The sequence below is a fragment of the Salminus brasiliensis genome, chromosome 6 (assembly GCF_030463535.1).
Source record: "Salminus brasiliensis chromosome 6, fSalBra1.hap2, whole genome shotgun sequence".
Lineage (NCBI taxonomy): Eukaryota > Metazoa > Chordata > Actinopteri > Characiformes > Bryconidae > Salminus > Salminus brasiliensis.
This window is the reverse complement of record NC_132883.1, coordinates 40972954-40999164: the sequence shown is the minus strand read 5'-3', so window position 1 is coordinate 40999164 and position 26211 is coordinate 40972954. Positions and strand designations below refer to the sequence as shown.

Here is a 26211-nt window from a genome sequence, read left to right as displayed (position 1 = left end):
CACGATATGGACTGGTGGGGTGCTCCTTATATCTTAAATAATGGGCAGGGCTAAAGTGCTGTAGGGAGATTTTGCGACATCACAAAAACCATAACCTCAAAATAGGCGTGTTTTTGCAACTTAATATCCATATTTGCATTGTATGGAAGGGGGGGTGCTCTTTATAACTTGAGGTGCTGTAGCCTGAATGGGGAGATATATGTAAATGTGCAGTTTTTTGTGACATCACAAAAACAAGGGGGGGGGGGGGAATGGGCGTGGTTATGCAACGTAATATCCCAATATCCACTGTGTGGACTGTATGGAGTGAATTGCATATTAAGGAAACAACATTTATATATGAAACCCAGCTCTGTTTTTAAGCATATGGGCCCTTTAAAGCGTCTGCTGAGCTGATGCAGAAGTGTGCATGGAGCTGTGGCGCTGCATCTGTGCACTTCTTCACAGTTTAAGTTGGCTGTGCCCTGACGTCTGTTATCAGTTCAGAAAATACAAAGCAATGCTTAGTCGCGGTGCAGCGAGACGATCCGGAGCAAAGGATCCGGAAAGGCGCGTGCCCTATCTCCTGCAAATCCAGCATTTGTATAAATCAACAGTTTAAGGTTGCAACAATATTTGCTGTCTTTTGCACGGAGGTATTTTGTGCAGAGACCAGAATCGCACGGGTCGATGGCAGAAAGAAAAAAAAAGGAAAGAAAGAAAACGAGAGAGAGAGAGAGAGAGAGAGAGAGAGAGAGAGAGAGAGAGAGAGAGAGAGAGAAAACGGGAAAAGTTCCGTACATGCAATTTTTGAATGTAGGCGCGCGAGACCGGCACGGCGCGCTGTGATTGGGCGAAAGCTGCGGGGCTCGCGACGTCTCCGTGCATTGCCATATATATAAAGCGGCGACCCGCGCGCTCCTGTCATGCACGCGAGGAGAAACTGGCAAAGAGGAGTGAAGAGGAGGAAGAAGAGGAGGAGGAGGAAGAAGAAGACGAATAAGAGGAGAAGGAGGAGGAAGAAGAGCATAAGCTAGAGCAAGCGCGAGCTCGAGCTCGAACTCGATAAAGCAGCAGAAGCACCGGCAACGACAGACGTCCATCGGAGCGCGAGCGCTGTGTTGCAAGAGGACAAACCGTGGTGTTGCTGCTGAGTACCACGCGACGGAGAGACCAAAAAGAGAGCGCGCGCGAGAGAGAGAGAGAAAAAGAGATGCCGCCGAGGACAGGACTCGTGCTGCTCGTCGTGCTCGTGGTGTCGGCGCACGAGCTGGACCTCAACGAGTCGTTTTCGCCGAGGAGAGCGCGCTTCTCCGCCAACAGCCCCTGTGAGTAACCCCGCTTTCTGTGCAATGTGCAAATATTGCCCCCTCGGTGCATTCGTTGCAAGCGCTCGTGCAAGCTCATGCAAAAAAAAGAGAAAAGCCCTCGACTCGCGCGCCAGCCGGTATTGCCATGTATCACATCGCCTGACTTTAGCAGCGCTTTAGCAAGAAGCCTCGAGCCCACTAGCAGCGGCGGCGGCAGCGTCGCTGCATCTAACCGGCATCGAGCATCTTCTAAAGGGGGGTTGTGGGGAGCGAGTGCACGCGACTCCCATCTGCTCGTGCATTCGCCGGCGTTTTCAGTCTCGCGCGTGCATGCAGAGTGGCCGAAATGCTGCTCCGAGGCGAGGGCGCGAGCTTTCCTGGCCGCTTTTTCAGGCACTTCTGAAGGACTTTCCTATTGGACGGCGAACGTTTGAAGCTCCCTTGAATGAGCCTGCGCACGAGACCGCACGGGGGGTCTTAAAATCCGTGCACTCTTATAAATTTTTAGACTTCGATTTTTGCAGCCTGATAGCATCTCCGCTCGCACGCGAACAGTTGCTTGCACTAAATTGCTCCTGCAGAAGTAGCTAGCATTTGATTGCACGCGCAAAATGGATGCAGAGCAGGTTGGTAACGTTAGCGCGTGCTCGGAGGGCTTTAGAGGACGTGTCGTAGGAGGTTGCGTGCAGAAACAGGGTGATTATTAGGGCACCGGGGCATTAATATGCGTTAACGGTGGGTGGAAGAAGAGCTCGAGCCGGTGGGCTGCTGCTGCTGCTAAGGAGATGAGCTTGCAGTCAGTCATTCATTGCCACCGAGCTTGGGCATGATTGCAATGAGCTGATGCGTTGAAAATCACCGAAACTAGCACCTGTGTTCTTCTCCAGCTGCTAAAGCCAGCTGCTATCCGCAGTGGAGCTGATGTGCCACCAGTGTGAGGGTCATGCAAAAGCAGAAAAATGGAAAATGGTGAACAGCACAGTGAAGCTGCTTCTGCTTTCTCTCTTTCTCAGGCCTCCAAGGGTTAAAGGACCTCACAGAATAGAGAGTGTAGGTCACTGGAACAGCCAGTGCATTCAGTGCATTGCCTATATGTGTTTGGTGGCTCTTTCTTATATGGTGGTAGTTTTATAGATTTGCTCATGCATCAGTTAATGTTATAAACTGGTTACTTCTGCCATTCATTCACACCCTCAGAAAAGTTTCTCCTGACTTTAGACTCTTAAACTGCAGAACAGTCCGTATATGTGGGCCCACGCTCATAACTACCACATTAGACATGAGCACACATTAATTTTCAGACCTGTTCAGTAGGGCTGTGTATTGCGTTGGTAAGAACCTGGCGATACAGGAGATACAGTTTAATATGTTGCAATACTGTAAGAGCAGGACGAGATATTGAAATTATTAAAAAATCTAATGTCATAGTATTAAAAAAGTTAACTTTTTATCCAATCATAACACTGGGATCTGAAGACAGATTACAACACTGCTCTCTAGTGGTTGGGGGTTTAAACACAACACAAAATGAGCCTCTGTCTGTTTGATATATGAATTTTCTTAATCCTCTTTTATTCTGTAATTATTCACATTATTCATAGCAGGTACTAAAAAAGTCCAGGGGCTGGTGACATGCTTAAAAAATATATCACGATATTTAAAGACCTTTTTCTTTTATACACAAGATTTAATACGATAATTAAATCAACACAGACAAAATGCATCAGTAGCATCAGATTCGTAAAATCTTCTATTCAAATACTATCCAATATTAATAGTGCAGTGATTTTTATTCAAAATGTGATGCACTGCATCTAATTAAACAGGACTAATTACTAACCCTTTGGAATAAAGTGTGCAAGTGTGAAGTTTTTTAACTCCTCAAACACCACATGCCCTGCTGGTGGGACCGCAAGTGTTATTACATTTATGTTTACAGCATTTAGCTGACTCTCTTATCCAGAGCGACTTACAGGGTTACTTGTATTATACAGGTGGGTCAACATAGTGTTAGGAGTCTTGCCCAAGGGCTCCCAGACCAGGATTCAAACCCCAGTCTTCCACATGGTGTGGTAGCTCACTGGCAGGTAATGGTGTTATCTGTTGCGCCACATTACGAACTTCTAATACCAAAGAATAGCCCCACCAGTTTACACAGAAGTCCCTGTAGTTACTGAATAATACACCTTAAGGGGTTAAACACTGGCAACATAAATAAATGCATGCTCAGAAAAAAACATAGTGTATCACGATAACAGACTATATCACAATACTGTAAATAATAATTTACATTTATGCCATTTAGCTGATGCTCTTATCCAGAGCGATTTACAGGGTTACTTGTATTACAGAGGGGGAGGGGGGGCAATGCAATGTTAGGAGTCTTGCCCAAGGACTCTTATTAGTGTAGCGCAGCACAGTCACCCAGACTGGAAATCGAACCCTGGTCCTCCCACATGGTGTAATAGCTCACAGGCAGGTAGTGGTGTTATCTGTTGCGCTACACCAACCACAACCACCCATAAAATATTGCTGCTCAAAACTGTGCATCTCCAAAACAGCAACTTTACAGGAGAAGGACAAAACCCTCATAACTTTCAGTGGAAGTCCATGTAAAAAGATTTGATTCCAGGTCATTCTGCAGCATTTCGATTGATACATTTGTCATGAAACGAATGGACACAAGCTGAAGAACACCAGACAAATTCACTGTATGTCAAAAAGTGGAAAACATCAAAATTGGAGATGCAGGGCCCTTCCAGTTTTGCCCGGCCGCAACAATGAGCATGTTAAGTTGAATGAATGTGCGGTGAGAACGGCCTGTTTAAAAGTCTTGAATGAAGTGGATCTGTGTGTGGTACGGGACGTTCAGTTCTGCCCCGTCTCTGGACAGAGGACGTGCAAACCTTTGTGTCAGGCTCCACTTGGAATTTGCATAACTTCCTGTTGTACTTAGTTGCCAGGGAGACATGTACTGACTCAGTGCTTTAGAGACAAAGAGACAGTGGTGCTACAGTATGACCTAAAATAGAGAAAACACACTTTGGAAAATAAACATATGTAGGCCAGACAGCTCACGGACCGCAGTATTGCGCTTAAGTGGGGTGAGGGGGGTCTTCTTGCAGAAACATGATCGTTTGGAGACATTTGTTTATGTAGAGTCGGTGAGGACCTGAGGATAAAAGTGCTTTTATTCGGGATGGATATCTGCATCATCTTCTGATATAAACGCCTTTGCCTTTTAAGGTGGTGTTTTAAGACAGTACCAACATTCGCCATAGTTTAGCATATACAGTACTGTGAGGATGAGTGAAGAAGCTGCTTATCTGGGCAGTAAGTGTTTATTTAGCCAAAAACATTAATATTAGAATAAATGCTAATAACATTCCCACAAAAAGTCGTGGTTTTCCATCACCTCCAAAGTTCTCCTCATTAAAGTCTAGTGTTATCCTCCTGGTCAACACCTGGTTTGATAAATCAGGGCTTAATGATGCTAAAATTGCCCTGGCTGATGGGGGCGTCCAGCAGAAATCTGGAGCCAAGCTTTGTTCTTCAAACTAGCTCTCTTCAGAATTAAAATCCCCTTTATTTTTTAATAATTTGTTAAAATTGTCCCCCTTGCACTGCCAGTTAACCCACCTCTTCATCGCTCAGAGGGTAAGGACTTGACACAGCCACCGCGTCTTTTCAAACTGCCGCCGATGTGGCATCGCCAAGCAGCCGACACGGGTCCCCAGCTCCGCCTCACCAGCTTACGGACGCCTGTGCTGGCCAACATAACTTTAGCAGAGGACACACCCAATTGTGCTCTCTCTCTGACTCTCACTGTCCGCTGATGGCAAAGCGGCATGGCTCGGGATTCGAACTTGCGACCCATAGTGGAAGTGCATTAGACCACTGAGCCACTCGGAGCCCCTTCTTGTTCTTGTGTTTACCTGCATCTGTTCTAATGGTATCTGGAGTTTCTACAGTATAAACTCTCTTACTGCTGGTAGAAACGGTTTAAAATAACGCGCTTAGGTACATTAAACGTCAGGGCCGCACAGTTCACTTTGGGGTCATGAACTCGATCGGTGGAAACGATTGTAATCCGAACAGGTAACCATGGAAGGGCAGAATATAAACGCTGCTCTCCAACAGTTCATCTTGTTGGTTTGTGTGGGAAACACAATATAATATAGCCTGTCGAGTCAATGACTGTATATGTGAATGGAAAGCATACACTGTTGTGGTTATAATAGACTTGCCAAGGAGATGAGAGAGAGAGATAGAGGGAGAAAGAGGAGAGAGGGAGCTAAGACAAGAAGGTTCATTGTCTATTGATTTTTTTTCCCCCAAGAGCTCAAATTAGTCTTGACCTGTCAGAACTCATCAGGGTACCCACACACATTATCTGCGAGGGAACCCAGTTTTATTCACGTTTCATTAGTCATAATACGTCCAACCTCTCCCCTTTGTTTTCCATTATCGTACAATAAAAGCTCTGTAGCGGCGTCAGACCCATATATTTCACGGCTCCTCCTGGTCATTCGGCGTGTCTGTGCAGAACTGTATCTGTGTGGCCAAGCTCAGCTAACACTGCTTACCCCCGTTAAGGTTACTCATGACATCCAGGATGGTGTCTGGTGATTCAAACAGCCATTCAGCCAGCCAGCCAACGGACACACTTCCCTGATGCCCACGTCACACACTGCAGGTGTTTATACGTCAGTGGAGTTAGTCAGTGGAGTTTTTCACTGAAGCTGATCCTACAATGGAGAATGCAGTGGCTGCAGGTAAACCCAGCTATGCACCTTAAAGCCAGGATCAGTGTCACTGTTAGGTCAGCCAGACAAATCCAGTGTATGGTACCGTGGTGTAATGTGAGGAGCGGTTTTTCACTTTTTGACATTTTGTGAATTTGCCAGTTGTTCCTTACATCGTGTCCAAATTTCTTAAGGCAAGGACCAATAGAAATGCTCCAAAATGACTCGGAATAAAATCTTTTCACATTAACTTCCATTGAAAGTTCTGGAGGTTTTCCCCTTCTCCTGTAAAGTTCATATTTTTCAGATCATTTTTTATGTTTCAGATTATGTGGCTGGATAACTGATTGTGTCACGCCCATAGTCAAGCTTTAAGAAACTTATTATTATTATTATTATTATTATTAACAGTCATTAGGAGCTCATACACTTTTGTACATTTGTTTGTGTTTTGGCAACATGCCGCTAAAGCGGTCATCAGTTAAACAATCCTGAAATCTAGAGGCGCTGCAGCCCCTCTTAGCATCCCCAGCTAAGGGTGGACTATCATTGCTTCTAATCACACACTGTTAAAAATGTAGAAACAACAGGTTTGACTCAAAATAGCAAACACATACTTAGCTTACAGTGTCCAGCATCGCTGCTCCACTGCGAACACTGTTTACCAATTCTAAAAAGAAATATTTAAGGGATGAAAGCCAAATTCCATTAATCAGAGGTGTCGGATTTTGGCTTGCAGTGCTCGAGCAACCGCAGTACATCTGGTCAGCTGATGCTAATTATAATACATTAATCTTGTTTGGAGTAATTATTATGTAATAGCATGTCTTTTGATCTTTGTTGTTGTCAAAAGGTTTGTTTTAACCTTTTGAACCATAAGCTTAGAATTCTGTTATGAATCATAATGCAGAAACTACTTTGAATTATTTGGTAACTGTTTGTTTTAGCATATTTCCTGGAGTCCCACAGGGTTCTATTTTAGGGTCAATGAAGCTGATATTAATTATGGGAGTACTGCAGTTTTGCGGGTGAAGAATTGAAATGTGGGCCTGATTTCGGTTCATTAGATCTATAAGCTAGTATTTAAATTCATGTTCTATATCATGTGGCCTGCATTACGCACTGAATGTCTGCAACGAGTTCCACGATTGTGGACTAGTCACTGATAAAAGGTCTAGAATGGAACATATTCCTGAACACACTGTAGGTTTCACTTGTTAATCAGTAGGCCACACTTTTGTACTGACTTTTCTGCAGTTGTGACGCTAAGGCCTAAAGGTATTTGACAAAGGATGCAAGTATGCTTTGTAAATAGTTGAATTTTAGACTCTTGAGTGTTGCATGGATTTTAGGGTATACTTTTTCTTTTTGTATTTTATAAAAAATTCAAAATTGAAAAATAAAAAAGCATTTTATTTATTTTTGCTCATGTTTGACTCTGAACAAAACAAAAACAAATGCTCGGATCAAAACTAGGAAACGAAGAAACATGGATCGCTGGGGGATCAGTGTATCATGTGTTCTTTTCATTTTCAATTGTAAATCCAAAAAATGGAAAATGAAAAAACAACTCATTCAAATTGTATGAATATAATGACATACCCGTTTGTGTTTGTTCTTTTGAGTTCTATTCAATTCAGTCGATTTCAATGTTATTGTCTTTAAACAGGCTGGTACAGTACAGCGAAACACTGTTGGATGATTAAGGTCCAGCTAAGTCACAATACTACTGTTTCTTGTAGTATTGAACCGTACCAATAGTAAAATGGAATAAATACGTAGAGCAGTGATGGATGTGTTGTGTGTGTATATGAAGAGTGAACAGGGAGTTCAGCAGTGTATGCTGAGTTAGATCTCATGAGTTAGATTTCAGCATACAGCATACATTTTATGCTCAAATCAAAAATAGGAAACAAAAAAGAAATGAACCACGGATCAGATCAGACTGGAGGCGTACGCTGATTTAATTAATATAAATATATAATATTAATATAAAGGTTTTTTCGGCCACTCTGCAGTAGATGGGTATCCAGCGATGCTCTGTCAAAAATAAATATATAAAAATAATTTTTACTTCACTGAATTCTTAGCATAGGCAAATACTTTATGGTATAGCTAATGAAACTCTCGCCAGCTCGCCAGCTAGTCGGACATAAACTTGACGCCATAACATGGGGTTCGTCTGTTAAGACAAATGTAACCATTCACTAATGTTTAAAAGATTGGCAGGACATAAATACCTCATATATTGATCCAAGTACAGCCCGCTCCAATTCTGTGTCCGATACATGCTTTTTCCGCTTCGAAAGGTTATTGACAGAGCATTGCTGGATACCCATCTGCTGCAGCGCGGTGAAATAAATCTTGAATTAAATTAGCGTGTGGTTTCCAGTGCTTGCTTTGTTTTTTATTTTTCCCATTTTAGATTCACAATTGAATATTAAAAAATGAAAGATTTGTTCATTTGATTTGAGCATAAAACTAAAATTATTTTTTTTCGCATCAGATTAATAAACAAACAACACAATAACTGATCATTTCATAGTTTTCTCCGATATTGTTAATTGAATATGCATGGAAGGAATGGTACACTGATTCGCTTGGATCAAATGCGTACAGTAAGCAAATGTCCTTTTACACCACGTACATCTGAGCTGTCGCCCCAGTCTTCTCTTATGGACAATAGATGTATTCATCCTATGACATTTAGGGGGTTTCTGGTTATTTCAGAAGTCTGCCTTCTGCCAGCAGCATTAACACAGCAACACAGCGCCTGTTTTTCTTTCAGAGCCCAAACAATAGGTCTGAAGCAACACCAGTTTTTTTCTTTCACACACACACACACACACTCTTACACACACACTCCTCACTTTAAAAACCTTTAAAGTTTTTTTAAAAATGGGATGGGACACTGACCTAGTGCATGGTGCAAGTCTGTACGGTGATGGCCTCTGGAGCGTCGGAGGTGGTTTTGACGCTTTCGCCTGCCGAGCTGAGCGTCATTGTCTTGTCACATGTGAGAGTAATGGAAAACAGTGAGTCTCGTGCCAAAAGCGACAGTCAGCAGAACCCAATACTGTACGGCACACATCCCTTCACTCCCTCTATAACCATCACCCCTCCTCTTCTCTCCTTACGGGGGCAAACGCAGGGCACACAACACCCTGACTGCATCAACCCCTCAACCCCCCCCTGCTGTGGGTGTTGTCAGCTCACTGGGTCACAAACATAGTTTCAGGAGCAGGGGGGGGGGAATAACTACTGGAATACTCATAAAACCCGCTGCCAATGGTGGAAATGTGGAGTAATTACTCTAAACTGTGCTCTGGTCTTATATATATATTTTAAGGTGTCTAGCGGTCAGTCATGCAGACTGTTATTTGTCACATTAAGTTTGTAGAAGAAGGAGTTTGGCTTGGTATCAGCAGTGAATGGAAATTCACATTAGGTCATCTATAATCATAGTAAAGTCTGGATGACCCACAATTTTTCCCCCAGACTGAAAGGTATTTAACCATCTCCTGGGAATGCTGAGTGATAATGAGAATGTGCTCCCCAGCTACTGATCCACTTAAGAATTTGTTCTCCTTCTGCTTTCATTTGTGTGCATGTTCCACCGCTAACCATGAGGGCTGGGCGATACGGTAAAAATATATATATATCACGATATTTAAAGACATTTCCACGAAACTGGATATTTCGCACAATATTTTGACTCCCAGACAAAAAGCAACTGGCAGCGGCAGATTCTTAAACACTGCTGTTCAAATGCTATCCCATTCTCAGTACAGAGATTCTATTGGAACTGTGCTGCACTGCATCCAGTTAAACAGGGCTAGTCATAAAATTGGTCAGTTGGTCAGGCCTCCTTAAGCACAGACCATGTCCCACAATTTGCATTTCGCCACACGTTTACGGCTCACCGCGTGTGGGCGTGTCGGTGATGTTTTTGCATTCAAATGAAAGGTCATTTCGCTTTGATTTAACATGTTGATGTTATTTGAACTCTGGGAATCCAGATACTGCTGTTTTCAGCTTGTCCTCCATGCTTGAAAGGCGCTTATTCTGTCTGGGATGCTCGTATAACGAACAACCTGCTCTTGCCTGATTGGCTAGATGCAGTGCGGCTGCTCTCGACGCGACGCAACCAATCATGCTCTGCGCGCATGCAGCAGTGCTGTCCATTGAAATTAATAGGCAGGGGGCTAACACCACTACCTGCCACTGAGCTACCACACTACGTGGGAGACTGGGGTTCGATTCCCGGGCTGGGTGACTATGCTGCGCTACACCAATAAGAGTCCTTGGGCAAGACTCCTAACACTACACTGACCCTCCTCTGTAATACGAGTAACCTTGTAAGTCGCTCTGGATAAGAGCGTCTGCTAAATGCCATAAATGTAAATGTAAAAACATGAAGAAATGTCTTTTTTAAAATCTGTAAAATTGTCAAATGTAAAATCAGAATCAGGTGCAGATGTTTAGAAGAACCTGGTTAAAGAGGATTCTGGATTAGCCTGTCTTATTTAAATCTCAGACATTTATGTTGGCTTGCTCTTGATAGTTGAAGTCCCCATGGAAGATCACCATGGGCAACATGGTCAGGTCAGGCCGTCCTAGCAAGTTTAGCCCAAGAGCAGACCACAAGATATGTAAAGAGGCTTCCAGCAATCCTAAAACGTGATCACGGGACCTACAGGTAGCGCCTGTCCTCATTTTAGAGGACATATTTATATACTGTATGTACCTTGGGGTGTCCTCATTTTTGTTTCACATGACTGTACATTCAAGTCATTTCCCATAAGAATGCAGCGCTTCTCTGTGTGATCTGCTTCTCTGAAATGTGACCCATACCTGTATATAGCGCTTATCACCTGATCTTCTTCATCAATCCCAAATGCGAGAACCATTGCTAAGATATGGTCACTTATTTACAGGTTGAGGTATATCAGTTAATAAGGTCAGCTAAAAAAAAAAGGAGGGGGGGCAGAACATTTTCAGTGGGATTTTGTTTATTATGTCTATGTCCATAATGTGAATGTGTTGTACTGTTATTAATGCTTATCTTTTATTTACTTTTGTTTTTTGCAGCGGATGTGGCACGTTGCTTGAACGGTGCCCTGCAAGTGGGCTGTGGTGCCTTCGCTTGTCTTGAAAACTCTACATGTGACACAGATGGAATGCATGACATCTGCAAGTCCTTTCTCTACAGCGCTGCTAAATTCGACACTCAGGTATGTGTGTTGGATTTGATAATGATGCATGTTCACGTCATAAAGGCACAAATTGTATAATTTTCTTGTATTGTTTCCCCTGAAGTCCAATTATAATAGTTTCGTGGTGTTATGTCACGGTTGTAGCTTGCCAGGTTTAGCTTTAGCTTTAGCTTTAGCTTTAGCTGTCCAGGTTGCTCAGACTCAAAGAGAGGGTGGAGCTATGTGAGCATTGTGATTGTTCAGGAATATGCTGATGTAAAGGGAGCCAGATTCACTTCCCAGGGATTCATGCATATCACAAAATGTTACAATTACTTCAATTAGGAACAATTACTTCAATTCTATTTTGATTGAATTACTTCAGTACAATGTATTTGAATTACTTAAATCAATATACTACTTCTAACTGCCTAAAAGAAAGCAAGGGAAACTCTATTTTTAAAGTCAGTACCAACATCATGTTGTTATGCACATTTGTGTTCTAATGTCTTTGTGCCATTTCCTAAAATCACAACTTTATTGATTAGGAACCTAAGAAGAACATGGCCAGATGAACCGAGGTGGTAAAGCCGTAAAGCAAAATTAATGGTCTTCAAATTTTGAGAAATATAGAGAATATATTGCAGATGTACAACAGCTTTTATAGTTCCTGAAAGATAAACTCTTTTATATATATAAATGTTGACATATTCAACATCATTTTCACCCATGGCAGATCACTATGTGGCATTAAAGAGGAACAGTTAAATTGATAGATGTTTAATACTGGAATGTGCTGTGTCTTTTCAAGTAGGGTGCAGATATAGACATGCCCCCTCTAACCTGAAATGGCACCAAGGAAGTCTGGCATATGTATGAGTAGTATTTTTTGATGGTTCAAAGGGGACCGGTCGTAATAACAGCACGACCGGCCCCCTTTAATGTGGGGTTGTTCCTCCTGTTGCTGTTATTACAGCCTCCACCCTTCTTTGAAGGCTTGATACTTGATTTTGGAACATGGTTGCATGGATCCATTAAGCCACAAGAGCAACTACGGTGGTAGAGTGGTACTATACATTCAAGTGGATAGTGTTCTCCTGGCGTGCATCAAACCCAGACGTCTTCATCACTTCGATAGTCCAACTTGTTTAACCCCCTGAAAGGCCAGTGGCCCACCGGTGGACCGAAAGTGTTATTAGCCATCTATTACCAAGGAATAGCCCCACCAGTCTGCACAGATGTCCCTGTAGCTGCTGAATAATACACCTTAGTGTGTAATAGACCGTGTTAGACAAGTGTTTAGAGGTTATAACACTACTTAAGATTCCACTGCTTTACATTAGGGCTGTGTATTGGAAAGATTCTGACGATTACATTTGTTGCTTTCAATTCAGCAGTGATTTTCTTTTCCTTTTTCCAGGGCAAGGCCTTTGTGAAGGAGAGCCTGAAGTGCATCGCCAATGGCATCACCTCCAAGGTCTTTCTTACAGTGCGGCGCTGTTCTACCTTCCAGAGAATGATCTCTGAGGTTCAGGAAGAGTGCTACAGCAAGCTGGACATCTGCACTGTGGCCAAGTCAAACCCAGAGGCCATTGCAGAGGTGGCTCAACTGCCCAGCCACTTCCCCAACAGGTACGACGACACAAATGCACACACACACATACACAAACACCGGTTACGTAGTCCTAAGTATTGGCAATAGAATAGGGCTCTCATGTTGGCACTGTGCCTAATAATTGGTGGAACTGCGTTCTCTGGAATGATGGTGGTCCATCCAACATCTCACTAATGTTCTTGTCACTAAATGCAATCAAATCCTCACAGCAATGTATCCACTGAAATTAGAAGATGCCTATTTGCAACCCAACTGTGTCATGAACATTTTTTTTACGTTACTCTACTGGCATTGCGTGGGTCTGCCTAATGTTGGTAAACATGCTAATTTGTTGTGGCACATCTCAGTGGGAGTGTTCTTCGCCTCTCTGCAGGTTTTATGGGAAGCTGCTGCAGAGTTTGATGGAGTGTGACGAAGAAACAGTAGACCTGGTGAGGGCGAATCTGTTGACCCGGTTAGGGCCTGAGATTGCCATGCTCTTCCAGCTACTGCAGAACAAGCCCTGCCCGTCTGCTGCAGTACCCACTGGGACGGAGACACGCGGAGGTTGGCGGTGGTCTGTCAGTCCCCAGGCACACAAAAACCCACCGAATCTACGCAACAGGGATGCGGCCAATCTCTTCAGCAAGAAACGCAACGTCGGTGACAGCTCTTAACCGCAGCCCATTTCCTGGTCCAAACGTAGCTATTGTGCACACGTACCCTATGGCAAAGCGAAAAACACAAAAACGAAGCATAAGTGGTTCAATCTTCATCAAAATGCAGGAATACATTCGTTCTTTGGAACTGGAAAAGGCATGCACCTATATAAAAACTTCACAGCTTGAATGTCAAAAGTTTATGTTTAATCAGTTAAACGTCACATTTGATTTAGGTTCTCATAAATAAGTACATTTCCGAGGGAAAATCGTGGCTAGTTTAATCAACCCAGCCTCTTTTTCGTTTGTTTTTGAAGACTGATCCATGCACAGGTAAAGTCACGTTTACAAGGTCAGTGTAGAAACTGTCAACCGTGAGGAATATCCTAAAATCCAGGCCATTGTGTAGAGACTTCTTAATTAAAATTTAAAAAAAGATATTATTTTCATGAAAGTATTTAAAGGGAAAAAAATAATAATACCATAAATATAGATAACCATTTATAATCGATATAACGTAATGAGATTACAAAGAAAATGTGTGTATATATACTGGATCTATTGTTAATGTGAAATAGTTGGCATGTGCTATAAATATGAGAGTGTACTATTTATTTATTAACAGATATTTTACTATTTTTAGCTGTTAATCTTAAATTGCCACTAGCCTTTTTGTGAAAGCTCACCCACCGGGTGAGAGATATCTTTAAAAAAATAAATAAATAAAAAATAAAATCTTTGTGCAGGAATTCATAAAAAGACCAAAAACTGAAATTCACTCCAGATGCCATATCTCATAGACCCTGAGTTCAGTAACATTAGGTGTCAGTGAGCCATACATAACTACGCAGTTGCTTAGAGATGCGAGGGGAGACCCATTTTAGTAACTTTAAAACATCTTATTTTTCTAAGAAAATAAACGTTTCATTTTAATTCCTAGATGTAAGTGGTTTAAAGGAATTTTATTGGAACTTTCTTAACTCTTAACCTTACTGAAATACTCGCTTCCTCTGGAACTCGCGCTACAGTGCGGCAGAAAACCCATTCAGGACGTTTCTCTAATCACTAAACCCTTGAGTGCAATGTCAGTGTCACGTCACGTTTTGGACAACTTATTGGACAGATGAACAACTTGCTCCCTGGTGAATATGACATACAGAGGTGGGTTCAAGCGCGCTGTTTATGCAGCGCTGCAAAGCAAAACGATGTCTATTTAAGGAGAGAGAAAAAAAAGAAGAAGCCTTTTGAGTTATTCATATTTATTTTCCTACTATATTATTTAAGTGTTTATTTTATTATTACATTTCTGTGGATATCCTAGATCGATAGCTAGAGGTAGTTTACAGATATACATGTTCTTTGCTTTCTTTTTATAAGTACAGTGACATTTGCTGAGTGCCCTTTTTTGGGGGCTAGCTTGGATTTCTGGGACCTTTCACGCTAATCTCTGTTGAGTTACCTGTATAAGACCCATGTAATGACTCTGTGCTGGTCATGGGGGAACACGTTGGTCACCTTCTCTGCAAGTGTTGTATGGGACCACTTTAAAGATTAAAAGAAAAAAAAAAGTGTTGAGAGCATTGCCACTTACTGTGTATTTGTGCAGGGTCAACAATAGACTGTTGTTTAGAGCATAATATCAGCTTTAAAAAAAAAATCAATCTGCCTGTGTTAGGGGAAATTGACATCCAGTATTTCAAACTAGTTAATGCATAAGTAATGGGCGGGCGATGCAATCCAGCCATTCTATACTACACCTACGCTTAATAGAAACAGTTCAACTGAAACAGCCACTGCAAAGTGTTTTCTGGAGCCATTCTTGACACTATGCAATATACAATGTTTATGAAAGGCCTATCTCTCTCAGAGTGTTCACCCATGGCAGAAGAGTAGATATCTCTTTTTATTAAGTGCTTCATGGGAAAGTGCAGATAAACTAAGGCTGAGGGACAACGTGATGTAAAGCCAGTACTTGGCTGAAGACGGCTTCAGGCCAAGTGCCAGATCCAATAAAACTGCCACAAAACCACTAAGGCCATTTTTATTCAATAAAAAAAAAGTAATTGCACAAAGAGAGTATTCCACCGCAGACTAAACTACTGTAATATACTGAAATGTCCAATGTTCATTCTGAAAACGTTGGCCTAACAGTGAAAAGACACTTGTACTGCTGCTTTTTTGGTTTGGTATTGAGAGCAGTTTGAAATTAGGCCCAAAGATGCATCAAATGAAGACAGCAAATTGATCTGGGGGCAGAATGCAGTGTTAATTTTGCCATCCAGTTTTCATGTAAGTGTAGCCTCTAGACTGAAAACACTTGATTTCTAGCCAAATTTTAATCAAATCAAGTTTAATTACTATAGTCTAAACACTCATAGACCTCTGAAGTTAAGTCATTATTTTTGTGGCCAGTGTCATGTCCATATTAGGAACTATACGGAATATGTTTTTTCTGAATAGGAAAATGGGGAAAATGGATCGTCCTTGGGAAAGAATGTTACTGTCGTAATTTTGTGTGTATGAATAGAAACGTCCAAAACCTTGAATATTTTTGTTTTATGTACATTTTCCACACAATGCCACTGGACCCAAGCTAACACTGCTACCCTGAACTAACATAAACCTGGCAACTCACTGGCAAACTTTGGCAGTAGAAGTAGCCTACTGTACTTAATTTCATGCAATGTCATTATAATTCGCATGAGTGTTAGCTTGCTTGTAGCATAGATGTAGCATTATTCGATTTTTACTCATTAATGACACGCTGGCTGTGACCGAAATGGGTCTCTAGCCCCTTCATTAGTATTGCGCTTTGTTGGGAGGAACTCTCTACTCTCAAAGTAGAATTTAACGCAAATAAATTCGGACACTTCCTTATCACTCGAGTGGCTGAGCTCTGTTTAGTGCTGAATTCTGAAGGAAAGTTAGTAAAAACGTTGTGCTGTGCTGTTTTGTTGCTGAGCAACCTAAACCTACTGTTAACAAGCAACATGGGAACATATGTGAAATTCACGGCACCCAGTTGCTTGTAACTTGCTTATATTAGTGACAAAAGACTTGCAATTCATTGTGGTCCACATTCAGCTCATATTGTGAACTATGCTGTTTACAAAAAATGACATTGTCATTGTATAATTTGGACACTCCAAATTGAAAGAAAAATGGCCGACATACTCAACATACGTGCCCTGTAACGAAAGTAGGGATATGTTTCGGTGGCATCCTTTGTAATTCTAAAGTCACGCACAGAGAAAAATGTACACAGGGCAAAATGGACTTGGATTCGTTCACAAGACCTAATTAGGTTCCTAATATGGGCATGGCTTCGGACCTCTACTGTCTCCAGAGTTACCTTTGCAGTGCATATTTATACATTTATAAAATGCTGCCAGACTTTAGGTTTTTTGAGTTAAGGAGGTGGACAGTTCTTCTAGGTCACTTGGTCCTCACTCTAATTGAGTTTTGAGGTGGGATCTTGCACATGAAAGCTACAGCTGTAGGGGATTTCTTAGGCCTGCCTTACATCCAGTTAAACAGCCATGGCATTTTAGTTTTGTCGCATTTTAGACATGAATGCTGAATGACTTATGATTTCTTATTATGTCTCTTTTCATTTTATTTCTGTTCATTGTCTTCATCTTTGAAAATCACGCCGTCGACGAAGATATTCATGGTTATTTTCTGCGACGAAATTAACACTGGCAGAATGACTGTTTTTCTTAAACCAAATGACGTGCAAATTTAAAACAAACTCACCAAACTATGCAATAATCCCTATTCAAGGTTTCAGACTAAAATCCATGTTATAACGGCCTAACTGAACACCAGGGCCGGCTGAGACTTTTTGGAGAAAAGTAGTAAACCTTTTAAACACCCCCACCCCAATCCCTCACCATACGAAAGGCAATGTTAACTCCCCAGTCTCCAGTATTGTTTCACTATAACGCAATGTTTCTTTCCCTGTTTCTTAGTTTCTGAGTTACCTTAGGTAAATGAAGTCATGGTTAATTCATGGTATATGTGGTTGGAGAAACAATAAGGTTTCTGTCTTTATATGCACTTTCCATCTCTTAGGACCACTATAAAAGGGCATTGAAACAATTAGAAATCTTTTACCTTAACGCAGGTTCAGCTCAACGTTTCACCGCGACTTTGAGCTAATGGAATAGAGAGACCATTATAGCTGTTGTATACTTCAGTAGGCAGGGACATAGTGGAGGTGTCTTTGGGAGCAAGGTCTCTACTACTTGGGTTTTTGTTTTTGGGATAAAGGGTGATCTCTGTCCTGTCTATCAAACACCAAGGATCATGCTGTACCAAACAGTTGCTGCTAAACCTATTTCTAACCCCACTGTGTTATGTTTCAACAACACTTTCTAAAAGATGGTACCATTTTTTTACATTTTGCTTCTTTGCTTTGTTTGATTGTTTGTTTTCCCAGCTGTACTGACCTTGAGAGTACTGCATCGTATGTATTAGTGGGAAGAAAGTTCTCTCAAGGTCAAGAATCCAATATTTAATATATTCTGTATTATACCACCTGACCTTTTCATTAGTGGTGGTGCCATCTTTCACCTACACTCATGAAGGTATCTCCACATTAGGGATGGCCAACCCATGTTCGCATCCAGAGCCATGCTGCTTTGCCATCAGCAGCCAGAGTCTGATAATGGGGCACAATTGGCCGTGACTGGGTACATTGTGCTCTTTCCCTTTATCACTCTTTAGCGGTGTTGGCCGGCACAGGCGTCTGCTAACTGGTGCGATTTTCTCTGAGCAGTTCGAAAAGAGGCAGTGGCTGGCTTTACATGTATCGGAGGAGACGTGTTAAGTCCTTACCCTCCTAGTGTTGGGAGCATTGCTAGTGCTTGGGGACATATGGGCAGGTGGGTTCATTGGCAGCACCCAATTGGGAGAAAAAGGGAAACATTTGACGTACTAATTATTTAAAAAGTTATGTAAAATTATGCTTAGTTACTATTTGGAGCATGTTTTGGCCATCCCTATTCCAATAATTTTTTATGTTTAAAAGAAATCATTAGAGGATACAATCCACACAACCCTTATTGTATCAAGGGGTATTGTGCACTTACATGTATGATCTTTTCGTTGAGTTTCTGCATTGCGTTGTTTTATTCTTGTGGATTCTTGTGTTGTTGTTTTTTTCTGTTCAAAGCCTATTTCAGTGTAGCCTACTACTACTACTACTACTACTTAGTTGTATGTTCATTCAAATACAAAAAAAAAGAAATTGTAATGGATTTTGTAAACTTTAGAGAATGTATATTTTATCAAAAGTCTGTATTGGTGTGAAAGGCTGCCTGAGGCCCTGAAAGTTCACTATAGTCATAAGGACTTGAATATCATTGTGCCCTTAACTTCACTGAAATTATGGTGGAATATCAGAGGCTGACTTTTTGTTGTGAACACTAACTGTTAAATCTCTGTTTGTCTTAAATATACATTCAGACTTGAGTTGCAAAACAGGATAATATCCTGGTCCCAATACACAGCAGGTTCCAAACTGTTCTTCTAAACATCACTATTAATGAATTATGTTATTTGAGAGCTAGAGTGTTCTGAATGCCGCTCAGTAACATTTCAGGATAAACTGTTGTGCAGGTTAGTTTGAATGTGAACCCATATGCAAACGTTTATTCTGAAAATACACGATGACTAGACTAAAGAGGGTGCAATAGAGTAAAGTTCATATTTGTATTCGGCGTCTTTTGTCAGAGATTCACCAGCTTCGAGAAACTGGTGTCATTTATTTCCTCTAGAATCCAGGGCACTGAGGTCAGAAAGACTAGGCTTAGTCAGCCGTTAAACTGAATGGTACTTTCTCAAAACTTGAAATCACTTATATCTCTTACATTCTTGTTATATTCATTGAATATTTTCATTAGGGTAAACCTGTCATACTATTGTTTTTGTTTTAATTTTTTTTGTCAATTCTTTCCTTTTCCCTTTTTGTTCTTTATGGCATTTCTTTTGCCCGGTAGCTAACAGGATAAAATCAAACTAGGCAGGTAAATTTGTTTTGCAAGGCATTCTATGGATTCTTTGTTCTGACGTTCCTAATGTTACGCATGAACTTTGTGATTGATTTGCACTTTATTATATACCCATATGCATATATACATCCATGTATATGTGTAGGGTTTCTCTGTGCTTACAGGTAAACAAAGATACAAATGCATCAACTATGTGTCTTTTACTGTGTAGAAATAAACTATGATCATATCAGGCATATGGAATCAGTCTTGTGATATCTATACTTGTCATTTTGTCATTTTAGTTTTGGGGGGAAATGTTTTTTTTTTTCAACATTGCCTATCAATTTTATTATTCAGTCTTGTACAGCCCTTCATTTTCAACCAAATCTGACTAGTTCATAATTCTATGGTAGAATTTAGTGTGGCTTATTGGCTGGTTTTGGGTTTTTGTAACCACACTACCACATAATATGGAGAAAAGTATTGGAACACCTACAGGAGCTTTAATGGCCGCCCATTCTAAACCCTAGGCATTAATATGGAGTCGTCCTCCTTTGCAGCTCTAACAGCAGGTCTGGAGTGAAACACTGGAAAACAGTGAACAGTGTCCCAATACTTTTGTCCAGATAGTCTATTTTATGTCCAACTATTGTACTATAAGTAGGGCATTTCTTCCTTAGCTTGTGGTCAGCTGTTTGCATTACCATTCTGGATAACTAGCTGAAATGTATACTCTAATTATACTGTTTATATTATTGATATATTATTAATAATATTGATTGTAGAAAAAAAACTGGCAAGAATCATATCAAAACATCTAGACTGGCCAAGCTGTCGGGAACTGCTGCTGTCATGGTCTTATCCAGAACTAATTATTTACCAGAACTGACAAATAAACATATTATCAAGGTGAATCAAAAAACCCAAAGTCATAATGAATGGACCAACAGAAACCCAGCCAACATGCTCATGTGAGGCTCACATGGGTAAAACATAGGCTTGGTGGATTCCAGGTGGGCTTAAGATTTGTACTTAAATTATTACTGGGACTCAGTTGGGCTTTCCAAATGAGCCCTATCATTACAGCCCCCCATAATCTCACATGGATCACATATATACTGTTAACAATATAAGTACCCTAAAGACCTTTTATAGGTTCTTCACCTTAAAACTGTGGAGGAATCTCTTAAGGTGCTTGAGAAACCTTCAAGAAAAAGTTCATTGAAGGTTCCTCAAAGCACTTTAAGAGGTTCCTCCACAGTTTCAAATTGAAGAATCTCCTAAATTTCTTATACTTTTAACAGTGAGGCCCTGTATGCAGTGTACAACCCAGATGGGGCCCATGTTTAACCCCTCCTGGTCCCATCACTGACCCATGTGGGAAACGATATGTGGGGCCAATGTGGAACCCAAAGACAAACAGTTTTGGCATAACCATACACATGGACATTGTGTTGGTTGTAAGTTCCAAAATTACTTGGAATCCAATCTTTTTACATTAAACTCAATTGAAAATGAGAAAGATTTGGATATGAACTATATGTCCAAATGTTTGTGGACCATGAATCTATTCGCATCATGCCTAGAGGCATGGACTAGAGGGGTGTAAAGCCCCCCAGCACTGAGTTGTGAAGCAGTGAAACTGTGTTATCTGGAATGATGGCTGGTGCTCCATCCAATACTTTTACTAATACAGTTTTTTATTTATTTTTTGACAGTAGTTTTTGGTTGGAGATGAGGCAGTGATAATCCAATATCCTTGTCACTGAATGCAATCAAATCCTCACATCAGTGAGCCTTCCCTGGACAGTAGAGACTAGCTATAATGATCAATAAAAAAAAAAAACATTGAATAACACAAATAATCCCAACAGATTCACTATGAACTCGCTAACCCATCACCACTGAGCGTCTTCAATAGTTTTTCCCTTTGTCTGTCTATCAGAACTCTGCTGTGTGTGACCAATCCTAAAGGGAATCGTAAAGTGGTAAGTAGGGACAAGGGTTACTCATGCCTTTCAAAATGAACTTTCTTCAACTCACTTTGCAAACGCGCTGAAACTGCAAAGCAACTCTGTATCATCAAGAAGCCTGAGGAAAGGAAGCGAGTCGTGCAAAAAAAGCGAAGCGAAGCAGCTGCTATCTCTAGCAGTGGGGAGGGAGATAATTTCATGCCAATTTGGACGAGTCCTGAAGGCCTTTTCTCATTTTCCGCACTCACAAGAGTAGGTGATGCAGCAGCATCAGCTCAGCATTGATTTCGTCATGTTCCATTTAGTCCATCATTCACTTCAGCTTACTGACTAATATCTGAAGTACGCTACTACGCCAGTGCCAACATCTAACATTCCTGCTGGTTAAGCTGGCTGACCTCCATAGGGTATGTTTTTGTTTGAGTTCGATGGTTTAGCTCGTGTACAAGCATGAGTGACCTGACTAAGCTAGACAACTCGTATGACCAAGCTGGTTGACCAGCATGGCCATCATGACCATGCCAGTTGAGGTTCTTAATCAAGCTGGCTGACCAGCATGACCAAACTGGTAGACCAGCGTGACTAGTATGACTACGCTGGTTGACCAGCATGACCATCCTGACCATGCCAGTTGACCATCTTATCCAAGGTGGTTGACCAGTATGACCAAACTGATAGACCAGTGTGACTAGTGTTACAACGCTGGTTGACCAGCATGGCCGATCAAGCTGGTTGACCAGTATGACCAAACTGAGAGACCAGTGTGACTAGTATGACTATGCTGGTTGACCAGCATGGCCATCAAGACCATGCCAGTTGACCATTGTATCCAAGGTGGTTGACCATCTTATCCAAGGTGGTTGACCAGTATGACCAAACTGATAGACCAGTGTGACTAGTATTACAACGCTGGTTGACCAGCATGGCCGATCAAGCTGGTTGACCAGTATGACCAAACTGAGAGACCAGTGTGACTAGTATGAGTAGTATCATGACCATGCCAGTTAACCATCTTATCCAAGGTGGTTGACCATCTTAACCAAGCTGGGTGACCAGTATGACCAGACTGATAGACCAGTGTGACTAGTATGACTATGCTGGTTGACCAGCATGACTATGCCAGTTGAGTAGCTTAACTGAGCTGGTCGACCAGCATGACTAGTAAGACCAAGCTGGTAGTAAAACTGAATTATACTAAGCTGTACTAAAATACACCCATATTTCTTCCAAATCTTTGTTCACAGGTTACAGCAATGTGACCTTTTCACCACTGCACACAGCCACACAGCTTCATAGTAAAAGGACATTTCAGGCAAACACACAGATCTCTATTCAAAACAAAAGGTGGCTAAACGTTGGCCAAATAAATCTGATTCACAAAGCAAAGAAGTAGATTTTCACTACAGCCAAGAGTAAAAAAGATGAGATGATTCAATCCAAGACCTGGTCACAGACTCTAACAGGCTTTTCATTACTGCGCTGCTATTTGTGGCTGAAATATCTAAACAAATATGTTTCGATTCTAAGCTCCCCCTAATCTAATATGACGGCTCCCACTTACCACCGCACAGCAGAGAGCCCATCTGCAGTCCTGTGTAGTTACTGAACTCTGTCTCAAAAATAACACACATGCACGCACACAAGCATGCACGCACACACACAAGCAAACTAAAATCTGTGTCCATGCTGGCACGTTTCCACAATTCAATCCATTTAACAGCGGAAGAACAGCAAGTAAACTATTTTGGGCCTTTTTTTTGGACCGGTGAAATTATGTAACTGACTGGGCCCAGATGTCCACAACAAAACCCCAAAAATGCTGACAAAAGTCCACAGCCTCTCTCCCTGGAGAAAGATGACTCCATTCAGAGGTGTGGATGTGCCTGTAATGAGACATATCCCTGGATATTGAACAACTTTAAACAGCTGGTTGCTCTCCCACTCAAAAAAAAAAAAAAAATAGAATTAGGTTAATAGACTGGATTAATGGATTTTACCTAATGGCAGAATGTAACTTTGCAAACAATTGTAAAGCTAATGCATTGTTCACATTTTTAGGAAAATTTAGGAGCAAAATAAGTATGAAAAGTATGAAAAGTAGTGAACAAAAGTATCACATAACTCCATTTACATCTACTTATATGTATATATAGACATCTATTTATCTATCTATCTATAGACATCTAGGTAGATAGATAGATAGATAGATAGATAGATAGATAGACATAGATAGATGGACAGACAGATATACACAGATAGATTGATAGATAGATAGATAGATAGATAGATAGATAGACAGACATAGATAGATGGACAGACAGATATACACAGATAGATTGATAGATAGATAGATAGATAGACAGACAGACACAGATATATAGAAAGATGGATAGATAGACAGACAGACAGGCAGATATATAGATAGATGGATAGACAGACATACACATATAGATAGACATATAGACAGACAGACAGACAGACAGATAGATAGATAGATAGATAGATAGATAGATAGACAGACAGACACAGATAGACAGAGAGACAGACAGACAGACAGACAGACAGATAGATAGATAGATAGATAGATAGATAGACATACACAGATAGACAGAGAGACAGACAGACAGACAGATAGATAGATAGATAGATAGATAGATAGATAGATAGATTTCTTGTGTGTGTTTACAGAGATAAGATTGGTGACAGTCAGTTGGTGTTTGTTAGCAGTGGTATAAGTTTGTTATAAGTGATTAATCATGTTCGTTTGATTTCTCACCTCATCTGTTCCTTTAAGTGCTCTAACTGCTTTACTACAACTCAAAAAAAGTCTCTGATCATTTACATTCATCTAAGACATGCCTTTCTGTGTCTGTGTTTTTGTGTCTCTTCTCTGTAGGTATGATGCAAGGTACCAGAGTGTCATCATTGCGCTATGCACACACACACACATACACACACAAGCACGCACACACACACACACACACTGCCACAAGAGTAAATGACTCGCCAACTCAGCAGTAGTGTGAAGTGGGCCGCAGGGGGAGACAGAGAGGAATAGATAATGTCCTGTTATCAACTAAATCTCTGGCATCTCGCTGAAACTGGAGAGAGGATTTCTCAAGCCGGCCTCTTATCTTCCCAATTGCTTTTTTAAACACATTATACTCTCTCTAACACTGTCAAGCATCTCAGCTCGGCTTTAAGCCTATGACAATGCAGCACTTCATCTGGGAAGTTAACTTGTGCAATAAACCATGAGATCTCACAAGTATGCGCTGCCATCTTCCACAAGGACTTAAATCGGAACCCAGTTACAACTACAGGATTATACAAAGACACCCTACTACTATCCCACTACTCATATATATTTAGACCTGCATGTTTTTATTTATTTATTTGCACATATTGCTGGGTGCATTTGCCTGGTCCTACTTTGCACTTTTGTATCCGAACAGTCAAATCACATATCACCTCATATCACGCCTGAATTTATTTAAGTACTGTGAGCATGTGGCTCCTTTTGTAGGACTTATATCATATCATATTATTTCATATCATGTCATATCATTTATTCATGCAGTTCCAACAAGACTCCAATTTCCCAGTACAGACAAGGCCACTTGGCCAGTCAGCAAAGAATGCTTTATGGAACTATTATTATATTGCAATATTATGTTTTGCAGTATTGTAGCAATTTCTTAAAAAGCAGTATTGGTTATTAAATATTAGTTTACATGTACAGATTGGTGGCTGGCAGTGGTTCTTTTTGTGTTGTGTTTGAACCACGATCACTAGATGGCAATGGCTCTTCTGAACTTTTATTCTTTTATTACTACTTTTATTATTTTATGCATTTGGTGGAAGTTTTGTTTTTGATTAAAAAACGCAATATATCGTTTACCTCATAGTATCACAATATATCGCAATATATTTAATTATGACCCCTGTATCGTTATACCTATCATATCTCCAGGTTCTCGCCAATACACAGCCCTACTTGCAGTTATCTCTCTATTCCCAGTTCTTATGTAAATCCCAAGTCTTTGGTTTATTTGATTCAGACTATTCCAGACTTTTTGTATTTTAGGTCCTGTCCATTTAATGTCCTGCCACAGCATTTCACTGGGGTTCAAGTCAGGCCATTCCGAAACGTTAGTTTTCTTTGTTTCTTTTTTTTCTATTTCCTCTTTTTATTTGTTATTTTGCATATTCCAGTTTGTACATTCTCATCTGCAGGAGATTCTGGAATTCAGGATTATAAATCATTGTGGATGATCACCCAAGCCCTAAAACTGCAAAGCATTCCTGAGCTACCACAATGCCACCACCATGTTTTGTTGTTTGTATGATGACCTTATCACGGAAAGCTGTGTTAGCTTTATGCTAGTTCAAAAAATACTCTTATCTTCCAAAAGATTCCACTTTCAACTCCACAGGACATTATTCCGGCTTTGGCAAATGTGAGACAAGCGTCTATGTTCCTCTTGCTTAGCGAAGGGCTCGTTTTGAAACTTTTTGATTGAGGCCTGCAGTTCCTTAGATGTTTGTTTTTGAGTTCCTTTGTTCATTTGACTTGCTGTCACTGCTGCGCTCTTTGAGGAATTTTGGTAGGCCAGAACCGTCTGGGTAGATCACTATGCTTCTCACTGTGCTTCAGAAATAGCTTTGTAGCCCTTTTCCTTCAAAAGGTTCTTTGAGCACTGAGGTCTAAAGAACCTTTAACTGGTGTAAACTGAAAGGTTCTTCACATTCACAAAGCT

General features: G+C 41.0%; 1 protein-coding gene across 1 annotated transcript; it reads left to right on the top strand.

Annotated features, from left to right (window-relative positions):
- Positions 1–949: 949 nt before the first annotated feature.
- Positions 950–14717, top strand: stc1 (stanniocalcin 1). The gene is made up of 4 exons (XM_072681101.1): positions 950–1307; positions 11126–11268; positions 12650–12861; positions 13218–14717. The coding sequence occupies exons 1-4, from the start codon at positions 1193–1195 to the stop codon at positions 13498–13500; spliced, it is 753 nt and encodes a 250-aa protein (XP_072537202.1). The 5' UTR covers positions 950–1192; the 3' UTR covers positions 13501–14717.
- Positions 14718–26211: the final 11494 nt, after the last annotated feature.

Excerpts from the sequence above, each read along its gene's own strand:
- stc1 (XM_072681101.1), top strand. The coding sequence starts at position 1,193 with ATGCCGCCGAGGACAGGACTCGTGCTGCTCGTCGTGCTCGTGGTGTCG. Across the intron at positions 1,308-11,125 it reads CTTCTCCGCCAACAGCCCCT|CGGATGTGGCACGTTGCTTG; the intron begins GTGAGTAACCCC and ends TGTTTTTTGCAG. Across the intron at positions 11,269-12,649 it reads CTGCTAAATTCGACACTCAG|GGCAAGGCCTTTGTGAAGGA; the intron begins GTATGTGTGTTG and ends TCCTTTTTCCAG.